The sequence below is a fragment of the Sinocyclocheilus rhinocerous genome, unplaced genomic scaffold, assembly GCF_001515625.1.
Source record: "Sinocyclocheilus rhinocerous isolate Xijiao unplaced genomic scaffold, SAMN03320098_v1.1 scaffold623, whole genome shotgun sequence".
NCBI lineage: Eukaryota > Metazoa > Chordata > Actinopteri > Cypriniformes > Cyprinidae > Sinocyclocheilus > Sinocyclocheilus rhinocerous.
In genome coordinates, this window is record NW_015644631.1 from 2,153,365 (window position 1) to 2,168,261 (window position 14,897).

Consider the following 14,897-nt stretch of genomic DNA (forward strand, 5'->3'; position numbering starts at 1 on the left):
CCAGTTCCTGAATATTAACTCTACAATCTGAAATTATGCATAATGACTGTTGCTATGGCAACAGGGGGAACAAATCTGGCAGTAGATCGCTGGTACGAACGACAGACGGTTCTTACTGACACTGCCCCTCTCTTCTGTTCTCCCTCTCTCTATCATACTGATGTGTATTGTTTCAATGTGAGATTTTCTTCCTACTCCAATCTGCTTCAAAAATGTGCAAATACCAAAGCTGAAAATTCCCTGACAAATCACACAAAGAACAGTAGACCAGTTTTAGTGGCTTTTAGTTTTTAGAGAGCTCATTTTAAGTGGCATCTGCCTCTAAATCATTTAATCAGGTCATTAAAAGCTGTTAATGCAATCTTTACTTCACGGGACAGTGCTGTGAGCTCCTGAGGTGATTTGTCTGATAGCCACTTTATTGATTTCCATGCACATGACACAGTTCAGTTAAAAAAAAAACTCTAACTGTACTAATTGAAGCCTTCAGCCTGCAGCACCAGAGCGGAGCAGACAGATAACACTGCACGGTCACGTCCACGTGCTGCAGTGATCACAGTTTCTGAGCTGTAAAGACTAAACCCAGAAAAGAAACACAGAGCGACATATCAAAACAGCCTTGATAAAATCCTTAGCACAGCACTTCCATGTGACTGGGTCTGTAATTCTGTAATTGTTTTAGAAATAATTTTTCAATAGCAGGAGTCAGAGCATGAATTAATAATAATTCAGTCTATTGATTGCAGGAGAAGAGATTATCTTACCTCAGTGCCTGTCAAGTGTACCGAGTGCCGCTCTGTACAGATTCTTCACTCGTTTTTTTCCCGTCTCTTGCTCCTGCAAATGCTTTTTGAGAATACAAAAGAACTAAATTGAAAGACACCTTCTAATCTAATATTTTGTTTTTACAAAACAAAGAAAACAAGACTCTAACACAACCTCATCTGAATAGGAGTAAAGCATCATGTGCTGCTTCTCTCTGTCTGTCTGTCTCACTCACTTACACACACATGCACAAACACACATAACGAGTCGAACCATGGAGAAGTCGCTTTCTGAACATTTCCCTGGGTAGACAGAGCCATTATAGAGACATTAGGCATTATATTGTCACTTCAACTGCAATTTTTCTACTAAGTGTTTCCTATGACATTTAGCTGTAAAAATCTAAACAGCATGTCAGAACGCTAGTGAACTTTGTGGTGTGTTTTAAATGTGAGGGTAATTTAACAACCTCTTAGACATTATTGCTGAAATTTTGAGACAGTTTGATTTTTTTTCAGGGTATATGTTTATTTTCAGCGTTGGGAAGTGATTATATGTAATCTGGATTACGTAATCAGATTAAAGTCATTAAAGTCATAACAATAACTATATATTACAGGTGTTAATGTGAGTATGTCTGTCTAGCTGTCTAGGGATGGTTTCAGTTTCTCACCCAAATGTGCTCAGCACAGTATGTGTGAAGCAGAAGTACATCTAGTTAAGAGATAAAGAGATATTAATAATGGCCACTTTGAATCATTTATGATTGAGTTTCACTCTAAAATATGCTGAGGCTGTTTTATAAGGGGACAGAAACCTAATAGCAAGCTTGTTAAAGATAAGAGCAAAAGCATTTATCTAAAGCAACTTAAACCTCTTAACTCATCCTTGATGGCCTGAATAATTTGAGAAGTGGTATTCATCAAGGAAATCAGTCCATAGTGACCTCTACTTGCAAACTGGTCACACCTATTCCTGGTATTATAGCTTCAGAGTCCAGAGTCTTGTGATTTGCCAATCGCCACCACATATTAGTTGTATATCTATGTGGGGGTTCTGGATGCTCTAACCAGTTTTTTCTCTCCACTCCTTATCCTTGGTTTCACCCTAATCAGTCCTAACAGGGCAATAATCACTCTTAAGTTCCTGACTAATTTAATTAGGGAAATACATCTGTGTGGAGTATCACCATGTTTTGTCACTAAAAGAATGTCTTTTATAGGCTATCTCTCCAGTTTCTCTAACAATCCATGTTTGATACAGTAAATACTGTTGTTTGGCCCCTAGTGTAGGCACACAGCTAATCGGTCGGGTCTGTCAGCACTCTTGACTGTGTTAATGCTAAGTTCTGTCATGAAACTCTAGATGGCGCAAGCTGATGGGTCGTTAACGTGAACTGATGATATTCACAGCGTTAAACTACTTGGCACAACCTGATTGGTTCATGGTGCATACGCAGCCAATGAGCTTGCTGCTTTACATTTCTGAGAGCTGTCATGATAGGACTGTGATGACTGTGGCCAGCTCTAGATATTTCAGCTCTCCATCCTTCACCGGTCTTTAAAGGGTTACTCTACCCCAAAATGAAAATTTTGTCATTAATCACTTACCCCCACGTCGTTCCAAACCCGTAAAAGCTTCGTTCGTCTTAGGAACACAATTTAAAATATTTTGGATGAAAACCAGGAGGCTTGTGACTGTCCCATTGACTGCCGCACCACACGTATACGCTGTTTTTGTTCAAATCAAAATGTAAATAAACGTAGAAAACGTATCCGTGTGGTGCGGCTGACACGCAGCATACGCAGTTTGCGTTCAGTGGATACTCTCCAAAATGGTGTCGTTAAAGTCGTTATTTTTGTTTTCTTTGCATACAAAAAGTATTCTCGTCGCTTCGTAAAATTCAGATTGAGCCACTGATGGCAGATGGATTATTTTGACGATGTCTTTCATACTTTTCTGGGCCTTGACAGTGTTATTTACTTGGCAGTCAATGGGACAGTCACAAGTCTCCCGGTTTTCATCCAAAATATCTTAAATTGTGTTCCGAAGACGAACGAAGCTTTTACGAGTTTGGAACAACATGGGGGTAAGTGATTAATGACAAAATTTTCATTTTGGGGTGGAGTAACCCTTTATTAGTTCTGTTGTTCTTTCCATTATTCCACCGATTGAGGGTGGTATGGAATATTGAAGTGCCAATTTATAGCTAGAGCTTTAGCCAATCACTGTGATAGCTTTGAGGCAAACTGTGTTCCATTATCACTTTCAATCATATTTGGTATCCTAAATCTTGGAATAATTTCTTTATATAAAATTAACCATTGTTTTCACATCCTCCCTTGCACATGGGAAAGGTTCTGGCCACTTTGTAAATCTGTTGATAATCACTAACATATATTTAAAATTTTGAACAGGTGGCATGTGTGTTATGTTGTTGGAATGGGGCTTTAGGGAATGGTAAGTTTGAATGACGTATTGGTCAATGGAGTCCAAAACCAGTTTGGTTGTCTTGTGGACATCTGCTGTCGATTTTGGACGGGCTATTTTCTCTTCAGGGTCCCTAATAATTCCTTGTTTGTCTGGCTGACAATCTTTTGATGCCCAAAATTTCAAGTCAGCCTCTAATGGTTGATTCTGCAATATTAATGTCACTGTCTGGCAAATTGGCTATGTGTGTCATCATAGCGACTTCTGCATTTACAATTTTCTTTGTACATTGATTTTTAACAGTTTCTTTTGCAGCTGCATCAGCCAGTCGATTTCCCTTTTACTTCGTCTGAATCTCCTGTTGCATGCCCCTTCACACTGACTATGGCCACTTTCACAGGCAGCTGCACTGCCTCAACCAAGCTCCCCATTAGATCAGAATGAGCTATTGATTTCACATCGATACTAATTTTCAGTGGCCGCTGTTAATATTTTTTCAAAGCTCTCTGTCTCTTTATTTCTTAATTAGATGTACTTCATGTACTTCCTCTTTTCACACACACACACACACACACACACACACACACACACAGTGGTGAGCATATTTAGGTGAGAAACTGACTGCTAGACAGCTAGACAGACAAATACTCACTTAGAACATTTTATTTGTATCTTATAATTAGTAACTAGAACTTAGTAGCCTATATTTCGTTTTCATATAGGGTAATGTAACTTCTAAGCTAAATACTTTGATTGTATGTCCAGGACCTGGCTGGCATTGTTTTTATAAATATGAATCCTCTTCCTAAATAAAGCTGAGAATGCTTTGTGCAACAACTCTCTATGTCTGCTCATTCATTCTCCCAGGCCTGCCCTGAATACCGCTGGGGTTGCTGACAGAATAAATGACTAATAAAAATAACAAAATAAACTTCCAAAGAATTAATCTAACAAGCAGCTAGGGCACGTTTCACAATATCAACACTGTGGGGTAATGGGAACCTGCCATTGAATAACTAAATTTAGTTATAATAATTTTATTAATTATAAATTAAGATATCTAAATTATTTAGTATATACTTTTCAGCAGGAATGTAAACTGTGAAACAATTGTGTAACATAAGACAACGATTTGACTCAATATTAGAAATGGAACAGAAATTGAAAATAGTAAAGTGTACAAAAACAGCTTGCACCAATAAAAATGTGACAACATAAAAAAAAATTATGTAAATTTAAGATGGAAGGACAGAATTCACAAACCTTTAATCTACGATTTAAATTATTTAATCTATTTTGAACTAGATGGTCTCTGAATGTTGTTATAATTTTGTCTATTATTTGAAAGAGAATACTAAATATATTAGCATAACATAATATTAATTGCCCATATATTAATTATAATATCAAGACAAAACACGGCATAATGCATTCTAAGTGCGCCATCTAGTGGTTGTAGTGCAATGATGGGCCACATCTTTGATTCAGCACCATTGGACATGTAGGTCTTGTTTCTAAATTATTCGAAAAATTAATATAAACGTTCCAATCACACCTTAAAAGTAATGTTAAAGTAAACAGTGGGCATTGAAGGTGTACACATGCGCTCTCATTGTAAGAACTGATGAAACCGATGACTGGCATCGGTTTCATCAGTTCTTACAATGAGAGCGCATGTGTCCACCTTCAATGTGAAGCAAGCATGTTTAGGGTTATTTTTATCTGGTGTCTTGGCATTCTTGTAAGAGATGTTCCCTTGACACCTGCATCATGTTTCAAATTCATATCGCTTTTCAACTCCCCCCATACATGCACCATGGCCACTCAAGTAGCCCTTTAGCATTTAGACTTCACTAGGTCTGTGGAAAGTGTGGATAACCTTTCCATGAAATTTCCGTCTGGAGTGATTTGTTTTGAGTTTGAAAGTCTAAATAGTGCTGATGCTTTGCTTTTGCTCAGATGTATTTGGATGCAGGCCAGCTTCACAGCAAGTTACTTGCACAGAGACTAAAGTAAACTGACTCTGAGATGTTTTCCAGGTACATCAGTGAAGAGGTCTGTCGCCCATGCAACTTTAAGGAACCTGGAGAGGAGCTAAAAATACCATCCTTAGAAATCAGAAGTGAATTAGACCTTTGGATCAGTTTTTGAAAGTTTGTAAAGTTTCATCAGGAGAAAACTGTTTATCAGAACTGAAAGATTTTCATCCAGCACACTTTTTGGCCTTGATATTGCAGATTTTTTATTTATCTATTATTATTATAAAATTTTTTTTTTTACATATTTAGCTTGTATTTATTAATAATTTCACAACTGCAATCATGGGAGCAGCAGGCTATGGATATTACCGCACGGTTATATTCATCTCAATGTTTGTGGGCTACATGCTGTATTACTTCAACCGAAAGACTTTCTCCTTTCTGATGCCATCAGTGATGGAGGAGATTGATCTGGATAAAGAAGAACTTGGTGAGTGTTAGAGTGTTGTGTGTTCTACACATATAACAAAAGTTTGGAATCAGTCAGTTTTTTTTTATTATTATTAAAAAAGCAATTCATTTGAACTTTCTGTTCATCACAGAATCTTAAAAAATGTTTCACAGTTTTCACAAAAATATAAAAGCAGCACAACAGTTTTCTACATTGATAATAATAAGAAATGTTTCTTGAGCACCAAAACTGCATATTAGAATGATTTCTAAAGGATCATGTGACACTGAAGACTGGAGTAATGGCTGCTGAAAATCCAGCTATGCATCACAGGAATAAATTACATTTTAAAATATATTTAAATCGAAAACAGTTCACAATATAACTGTTTAACTGTATTTTTTTATCAAATAAATGAAATCTTGTGAAATGCAATGCAGTATTTATTTGGCTGCTGCATGATTCTTAGTAAACCATGTCAGATCTGCAAAGCATCCAGAGGATTTCAGCCTTGATTTTTCCTGTTTCCTGTGATGCAGGGCTGATCACCAGCAGCCAGACTCTGGCCTATGCTATCAGTAAGTTTATCAGCGGAGTGCTTTCAGACCAGATCAGCGCTCGCTGGCTCTTCTCCATCGGGCTCTTCATTGTGGGCGCCATAAACATCGCCTTTTCCTGGTCATGCACTGTCATGCTGTTTACCGTGCTTTGGTTCGTGAACGGGTTTGGTCAGGGTTTCGGCTGGACACCATATGGAAAGGTGCTTCGGAAGGTAAGGCTGACCCTTTACCTTTAAATCCATCAATATGCACCTGTCCTCCAGTGTTGGCAATGTGACAGGAATTCTAACAGTTGACCTCACAGCTCACGCTGATGGATTGTAGATGCAACAGCTGATGCCGGCCACATACTTGTGAAGTACAGCTGGGAGCATTACGATACACTTAAATCTAATTAAAGCAACCAGCTGTAGTTATCTGTGCCTGACCAACCTGGAAGCAGTTGTATTACATAAATTTCAGTGGATGATCAAATGCATAATGGTCATTAACAGGCATTGCTCTTGGATTTAAAGGCACAATATGCAAGATTTTTTTATTAAAATATCCAAAAACCACTAGAATAGTGTTATATATTTTGCTGACTTGTGTACTTACATTATCCCAAATATTTGGAAGAATGTTTAAATACAGAGAAATAAGCCATTTTAACTAGTGCCACGGACCGTGTCCATATAGTGTCATTGTGTCGCCTGCCAATGACGTCATAATGCCTCGATTTCCAGTTTTGTTTTGTAGAAAACATGGAAACACCAAAGACGTTTTAATATGTTGTGCGTTTTAATAGACCGGTGACGACCGCACAGAGTAGCATTATAACAGAACTTTCAAATGTATCTAGTATGATAAAACAGCGCTGCTTTTTCCCCCCCACATACTCACGACCTGAAGGAGCGGAAGCGGTCGACTGTGGCATAATAAATGCTCCGCTGCTTTCGAGCCGTGTGTCACGCTCATTCAGCGGCCTCGTTTCGCTTCGACCCTGCTTCATTCTTGTAAAAAAGCCCATGTTCAGTTAGTGTTTTTTATATTAAAAGGGCTGTACAGCGGTCAGATTGGTCATTTATTTTCGTTGAGTAGGCGTGGTTTATTCAGAGATTGCGCGAGAGCATCGGAAGTGAGATGGCTGAAGTTCATTTGTGACTCAGGAGTCACGTTCATTCGAGAATCAGGAGGTCCCGCTGTCGCATATGAAAGTCGGGAATTAATCCGAAATAAGATGTCGTCCTGCAGCGATTTCACGTTGTGAACTGTAGGGAGAATATTTGTGATCTTGATCGACGGCTGATGGTGCGTTCCCGTTAATAATCTCTCGCCGAAGTTTGCCTCGCAAGGATTTTGAATGTGCGTCATTGAAGACAGTGAGTGTTATTTTAACTGTTCATATTGTTTTCGTTGATATACTGCTGTTAAGTTATATTTTGTTTAATACTAAAGTATGATTGTTATTATGTGAAATATTGTGCTAATTGTGACAAGTACGATCGCCATTACGGAGCTGTCTGTGACTCAGCAATTTTCCTTTGAGCTGTTAGCATTAATTGCACATTTTGTACTTTGTTACAAATTAGTTTCATTTGTGTATTGTAGAACCACACTCAAGAATTATACACACCACACGAACAAGATCCGTTTGCAGTAACAAACATTCATAGACATTTTGTGGACCTTTGCATTTATTCTCATCGGATATTGTGCATCAGTGGACCCGAGACTACAGCTCAACGCCCAAGTTACGATATTTAGTCATAATTTTCGTTGACGAAAGCAACACTAGATACAACTGCCCGTTTCATTACTCTCTTGGTCACTGGACATCACTTGTAGTAACTGACACTCTAAGGTGATTTAGTACCGTAACAGCAACCAACGCATTCATACAGTCTCTAATACAATTCTACTACGTTAATAAATCATTAGCTCAGCCATGAACATGATTTCTGCCCGAGTCCTGTCGGATTGCATCGGCTGTGGGGATGAAGACGACAACTCCCATGATTCCACACTCAGTCACGGCGTCATCAAACTACGCCTTTGCCTATTTGTTTATTTTGAATACGTGCCCTCTAGTGGCGAAAATTACATATTGTGCTTTTAAGTTGACTTTAATGAACTAAATGTTATTTACCTGCATTTCAGATTGATTTAATAACCGTTTTTACACGTTATCCCGTATTGACATTGTGTTATTGGTTTTCCATGAAAAGATTTATTAAAATGTCCTTGTACTGGCCTTGTTTCAGTGGTTTGAACCGTCTCAGTTTGGGACATGGTGGGCCATCCTGTGCTGCAGTATGAACCTGGCAGGTAGTCTGGGACCCATCATCACTACAGTGTTGGTTCAGTACTATAATTGGAGAATCATCATGTCCATGTCTGGGGTGATCTGCATGACTGTCGCTGTCGGTTGCCTTCTGACGGTGAAGAACGAACCCAGTGATGTGGGGTTGCCCAATATTGAACCTGGTGCTAAAAAGGGCAAAGGAAAAAAAGGAGGTAAGAAAGCAGTATATCATCTAGTGCTTAGATCATCTAGTTGTTTTCTAATCTATGGCTGAAGAGAAACATATTTTTGAAAATTCAGCTTTGCCATCACAGTAATACATTACATTTTAGAATATATTTGAATACAAAGATGTTGTTTTAAATTGCCATAACATTTCACAATATTACTGCTTTTACTGTGTGCAGCCTTGGTAAGTATAAAAGATTTCTTTCAAAAACATTAAAAAGCTCCAAACTTTTGAATGATAGTGTATAATATATGCTTGTTGTTTTTATGTTTATGCTATTTGAATTATGTATGTTTGTTATTGGCTGCTGCTCATGTCAATCCACTCAGTCTTCACTCTTTTTCCAGGCCCTAATAATGAAAGCAGTCTAAAAGAGTTCCTGCTGTCTCCTTATCTTTGGGTGCTGTCTGCTGGCTATCTGGTTGTGTTTGGAGTAAAGATCGCCTGCACTGACTGGGGTCAGCTGTTCCTCATGCAGGAAAAAGGCCAGTCTGCTATGATGGGTGAGTCTGGTACTCTCTGTTTATCGTGAAGTTTTCTGTGTTGTTTATGGCCTATGTGAGGATGCTATCGTGCTTCTGTGTTTTCTACAGGCAGCTCATACATGAGTGCCCTGGAAGTTGGTGGGTTTTTTGGCAGCATTGGAGCTGGTTATCTGTCTGACAGGGCTGTGGCTAGGGTGGGTGCAATTTAAAGTAAAATGCATTAAAGAAATAGTTCACTCAAAAATAAAAATTTGCTAAAAATTCACTCACTCTCACGCCATCCAAGATGTAGATGAGTTTGTTTCTTCATGGGAACAGATTTGGAGAAATTTAGCATAACGTCACTTGCTCACCAATGGATCCTCTGCAGTGAATGGGTGCCGTCAGAATGAGAGTCCAAACAGCTGACTGAAACATCACAATAATCCACAAGTAACCCACACGACTCCAGTCCAGTCTTGTGAAGTGAAAAGCTGCATTTTGAAACAAACTCATCTACATCTTGGTTGGCCTGAGGGTGAGTTCCTTTTTTAGCAAATCTTCATACTTGCATATAGGTGAACTATTCATTTAATGTAGGATTCACAATCACCCTTAATTGCTATATTGGCGCATCTTCATTATGGGATAAATTTGCAATTTATGAATAGAGATCATGTGATCTGTTAGACAGTGACTTCCTTGTTTTACAGCAAAGGCTGGGTACCTATGGTAATCCTCGCCATGGGCTACTCCTGATGATGATGGCAGGCATGGCTGTGTCCATGTACCTCTTCCGTGTTACCATCACACAAGAGACGCCAGAGGTGATTTTTTTCCCTAAAAATTGTAAAATCTATACATGCATCAATTTTTGCTTAATTGTGTTGGTTGAATCATTATGTGTGGTTTCTCAGGAAGCACCACTATGGGTTTTGGCTCTCCATCCAGTTTCAGTCCTCACTGGTGTCTCAGAGAAAGAGGTATATCCAAAAATTCACCACAATGATATTTCAACTAATTAGCCATCCTCAGTGTCTTTTTTTTTGCTTTAATGGTGTCTAATACAACAATTTCTGTTCTGCAGCTTTGGATTTTGATTCTTGGTGCTGCATTTGGATTTTCCTCGTATGGACCAATTGCCTTGTTTGGGGTGATTGCGAGTGAAAGTGCCCCTTCCAATTTCTGTGGGACATCACATGCCATTGTAGCTCTGATGGCAAATGGTACATCTGCAGGAACTGTTTCATGAAAAAATGCATTAAGATAAAATACTCCATATAACTATAAATTCCTGATTGTTGTTTTCTTTCAGTTGGTGCATTCATTGCTGGCCTGCCATTCAGCACCATTGCCAAACGGTACAGCTGGGACACGGCATTCTGGGTAGCAGAGGTCGCCTGTGCTGTAACAACAGTTTGTTTCTTCTTTGTGCGTAACATGCGCACAAAAATGGGCCACGTGGCTAAAAAGATGGACTAATTCTCCTATTAAATATGATCATATCAGAGAGCCCAGTGAATGTGACAGCACTCAGTTAGGACATCTGTACTTAAAGGCACAGTCCACCCAAAAATTAAACATTCTGTGATTATTTACTCATCCTCATGTCTTTCTAAACATGTGGAACACAAAATAAGATATTTTGAAGATTTTGTAATAACCAAACCGTTTCGGTTTCTATTGTATGTTTTGTTTATTCTAGTTTGGAACGACATGAGGGTGAGTAAATGATAACAGATTTTAAATTTTTCTTTTGACTGTCCTTTTAAGGAACTGCTTTAATGTCAGTGTTACTGTTGTTCTTTTTTTTAAAAATAGATTTTTAACTTGCATTTAGATTTTTTTTTCTTAAGCTTATTCGTCAGCAATATCACAACATTCACACACTTCAGAGACTAAGTGTCTCTCCACTGTACATCTTTCAGAAGAACAGAATTTCTATTACTGTAAGAACAGAAATGTTTACACACTAGTATAGAACATTTTTACTTTCTTAGTAAATATTAACAATGAATTGTTTCACCTGAATTAGGGCTGTGCGATATTGAAGAAAAATGCGATATGCGATAACTCATTAAATAATGCGATATTCTATATGCGATACGATAAAGTGCCACATGCTCAGATGAAACAGTTTTACTCAGCTGTTGCGGAGTCAGTTCTGTAAACTTCTATAACTATCTTGTGTCATATATATATGGTTATTTGTATGCATGTATGTTAGTGAGTGATTTTCTCTTTGTCTTTTGTTCATGGCCCCAAATATTGCAAGCCATAGCGATATGTACATTTGCGATATTTCGATAATTTCGATATATTGCACAGCCCTAACCTGAATGTTGTTTAACTTATCACAAGCTTTTTGAGCTTGCAAATTTTTTGAGTAACAACTTTAGAACTTGAGTTATGTGCTGAATTGAGGATAATCTTTTTCCAGTCTATAGACTGTCTTACATAGACACACATTGTTCTTTAGCACTTTAAATACCTGTACTTTTGCCTTCAGTCTTAAAGCAGAAATTGTATTTATTTATTTTTTTTATACAGTATGTACCCAATTCATACTAATTTAATGCAAACAACAGTATCCTTTATAATGTATAAAGGTGTAAAAATGTAGTATAAAAGTTTATTGTAACTAAGTTGTTGCGTATGTGTCATTTTACATCATTTTAAACATTGGTCTTGATATTTTTTCCTGTCTTATTATTATTAGTTTATTTATTTATTATTATTTTTATTTTATTTATTTATTTATTTTGTATTATTTTAGTATAGTTTCACATGTGCTGTGAGCGAACTTGTTTTATATATTTAAGGTGTATTAAATTAAAAAGTACATTTACATTTAGTCATTTAGCAGACGCTTTTATCCAAAGCGACTTACAAATGAGGACAATGAGGACAATAAAAACTAGCAAAAGAGAAGTGCTAGAGTTAGAGGGTCAAATAAAGATGGAACAGATTTGTTTTTTAGTCGTTTCTTGAAGATGGTTAAGGACTCAGCTGCTCGGATTGATTTGGGCAGGTCATTCCACCAGGAGGGAACAGTTAGTGAAAAAGTCTGTGAAAGTGATTTTTTGCCTCTTTTAGATGGCACAATAATACGCCGTTCACTTGCAGAACGCAAGGTTCTAGAGGGCACATAACTCTGGAGTAATGAATTTAGGTAAATGGGTGCAGAGCTAGTGGTGGTTTTGTAGGCAAACATTATTGCCTTGAATTTTATGCGAGCAGCTATTGGTAGCCAGTGCAAATTGATGAACAGAGGTGTGACATGCGTTCTTTTCGGCTCATTAAAGATTAATCTTGCAGCGGCATTTTGGATTAATTGTAGAGGTTTGATAGAAGTGGCTGGAAGACCTGCCAAGAGAGCATTGCAATAGTCCAGCCTGGATAGAACAAGAGCTTGAACAAGTAAAGTAAAGTTACTAAAAATTATTAAAGTAAAGGTGAATTCATTTATACTGGGTCACTTTTTACCATTGAGACGAAAAATGGCACAATTATTGTGAATTAACTAATTAACTATGTATAGTCTTTTATGCTCAGCAAAGCTACTTTTATTTGATCATCCAGTACAACAGTAATATTGTAGTAATATTGTAAATGTAGTGTTATTACAATTTAAAATAAGTCTTCTTTTAAAATGTCATTTATTCCTGTGGTGGCAAAACTTACTTCAGCATTACTCCAGTCACCATAACTCAACACTGAACAAAAACTGTGTTTTGAGCAGTGAGTGGTGAGTGTTGCTCAAGGCTGCAAAAACAAGTTGAAAATAGAAACATTTGATGCTCTCCAGGGGTTGGTTGCATAAAAGGTGCAGACTAGTCTTACAAGTTAGTCATCTCATTTTTTTCTTGTCATATTTTTTTATGTTGGTTACATAAACAGATTAGTCTAAGTTGAATCCAAAAAAATAAAACTGATTACCCCTTTGCTAACTGCTAATTGGTCAGACTGAGGTTAAGTTTATGCAACTGGCCCCAGAGAGTGCAAACACATAAGCACTGGAGCGATTGTCATAAAATGATAGAAAAGAGTTAGCCAATATGCTTTTATTTTGCAGTTTCAACTGAGACTGCTCCTCCTGCTTACCTTTGAAGGTGCTTTGCTTAACACCCAGTAGAACTGGACCGGGACAAGTGTAAATACGCACTATATGTAGGCTACATTCCAGAAAATCACTTGCTCACAAACATACGTCACATTCTCATTCTTTATACAAATACTGCATAACCATGCCACGGCGGGCCAGACTCAAAAAACTAGCCCATAGAAACGTACCTTGAATTACTTATGTCTATTCTAAACAGTTGTAGTCGTCTGGGTTTTGAATTGAAGATGATGATGATAATTTCGTCGTAATCCAAATTTTCTGTTAGGTGGCTGTTTTATATACATTCAAGGGAGCTGCTAGTTGGAATCAAAGCAGACAGCTTTTGGCGCCAAAACGTAACATACTGCGTAACGTAACTGAAGATGCTAATGAAACAAATGACGACACATCACGATTAATGAAGAATTTAAACGTTGAAGTTGTATAATAAAAAAAACTGTATTTCCGTGGATCTGACTGGGTGGGAAAACTGTCAGGCCCACTCGCAGATCCGCCAATGCTTGTAACATTATACAATTCTTTACTAGCATTTTTAAAACGGGTAAATGTCACCGTTTTTTTATATTGAGAGGGAAGTAGTTTTTTTTATATATATATATAGAGGGAAGTAGTTCTCTAAAGTTTCCTCACGTTTCTAAATGAGAGCCGCACTCGCTCCAGTCCTGCAGGTGGCGACCGTGAACTACTGAGCGCAAAGACAGCACGCGAAGTGCACGCGGACAAAGCGGACGTGCGCGTGCGCCACTTCCTTTCTCTTCCGCAGCTCGCAACGCCTCAGCATGGTGAGTGCTCGAGCGACTCCGTGATGTTAGAAAATAGCACTTTTACCCACTTCTCACGTGTAATAGCCGCATTATAACAACACTGTCCTACGTTTTTAATCATGATGAATAATATAATGTAGCTGTAATGGGCCAATTCAGCGTTTGTATAATTATTTTGTATGAAGTGTTATCGCATGGTGCGCGAGGCCTGAACACGCGCACCGCATTACCACACATTTATTTATTACAACTCTTGACCATGTAATGATTAAAATACGCTTTTATTTATGCATGTGATTGAAATGAGTTTTCTGTAACTGTCTAGCCGCCCAAGGATACCAAGCAGAAGAAAGATGCGGGCAAGTCCAAAAAGGACAAGGATCCCGTTAACAAATCCGGAGGCAAAGCGAAGAAGAAGGTAAATATTAAGAGTTATAAGTATTTTACGTCACTTAAGAGACCTGTCAATCATCAACTGGTTTTATGCTGTAATTGCATGCATGGATTGTAATTTTCCATGTATTTGGTCTTGAGTAGAAGTGGTCCAAAGGAAAGGTGAGGGACAAGCTGAACAACCTGGTCCTCTTTGACAAGGCCACATATGACAAGCTGTACAAAGAAGTTCCCAACTACAAGCTCATCACACCCGCTGTGGTCTCTGAGAGGCTGAAGATCAGGGGCTCGCTGGCCAGGGCTGCCCTGCAGGAGCTGCTTAACAAAGGTGATCATCTGATGCTCTAACAGTGAATATGAGTGATTCTGAACTCTTCATGTTCATGTACTACCTGTACATCACATATGGCAGGGCTTCCAGAAACTTTTTTTTTTTTAGGTTAACTCATTCA

At 38.1% G+C, this 14,897-nt stretch overlaps 2 protein-coding genes across 2 annotated transcripts in view; both read left to right on the forward strand.

Annotated features, from left to right (window-relative positions):
- Positions 1-5,087: 5,087 nt before the first annotated feature.
- LOC107758618 (glucose-6-phosphate translocase-like) lies at positions 5,088-10,767 on the forward strand. The gene is made up of 9 exons (XM_016576387.1): positions 5,088-5,664; positions 6,165-6,397; positions 8,429-8,681; positions 9,046-9,201; positions 9,292-9,377; positions 9,876-9,989; positions 10,080-10,145; positions 10,250-10,388; positions 10,478-10,767. The coding sequence occupies exons 1-9, from the start codon at positions 5,517-5,519 to the stop codon at positions 10,642-10,644; spliced, it is 1,362 nt and encodes a 453-aa protein (XP_016431873.1). The 5' UTR covers positions 5,088-5,516; the 3' UTR covers positions 10,645-10,767.
- A 3,203-nt stretch (positions 10,768-13,970) lies between these two features.
- The window catches only part of LOC107758619 (40S ribosomal protein S25), a 1,668-nt gene continuing 741 nt past the window's right edge, over positions 13,971-14,897 (forward strand). Inside the window, exons 1-3 of the mRNA XM_016576388.1 lie at positions 13,971-14,070; positions 14,378-14,470; positions 14,590-14,773. Of these exons, the coding sequence (XP_016431874.1) occupies positions 14,068-14,070; positions 14,378-14,470; positions 14,590-14,773 (280 nt within the window). The 5' untranslated portion in view covers positions 13,971-14,067. The remainder of the gene's footprint in view (positions 14,071-14,377; positions 14,471-14,589; positions 14,774-14,897) is intronic.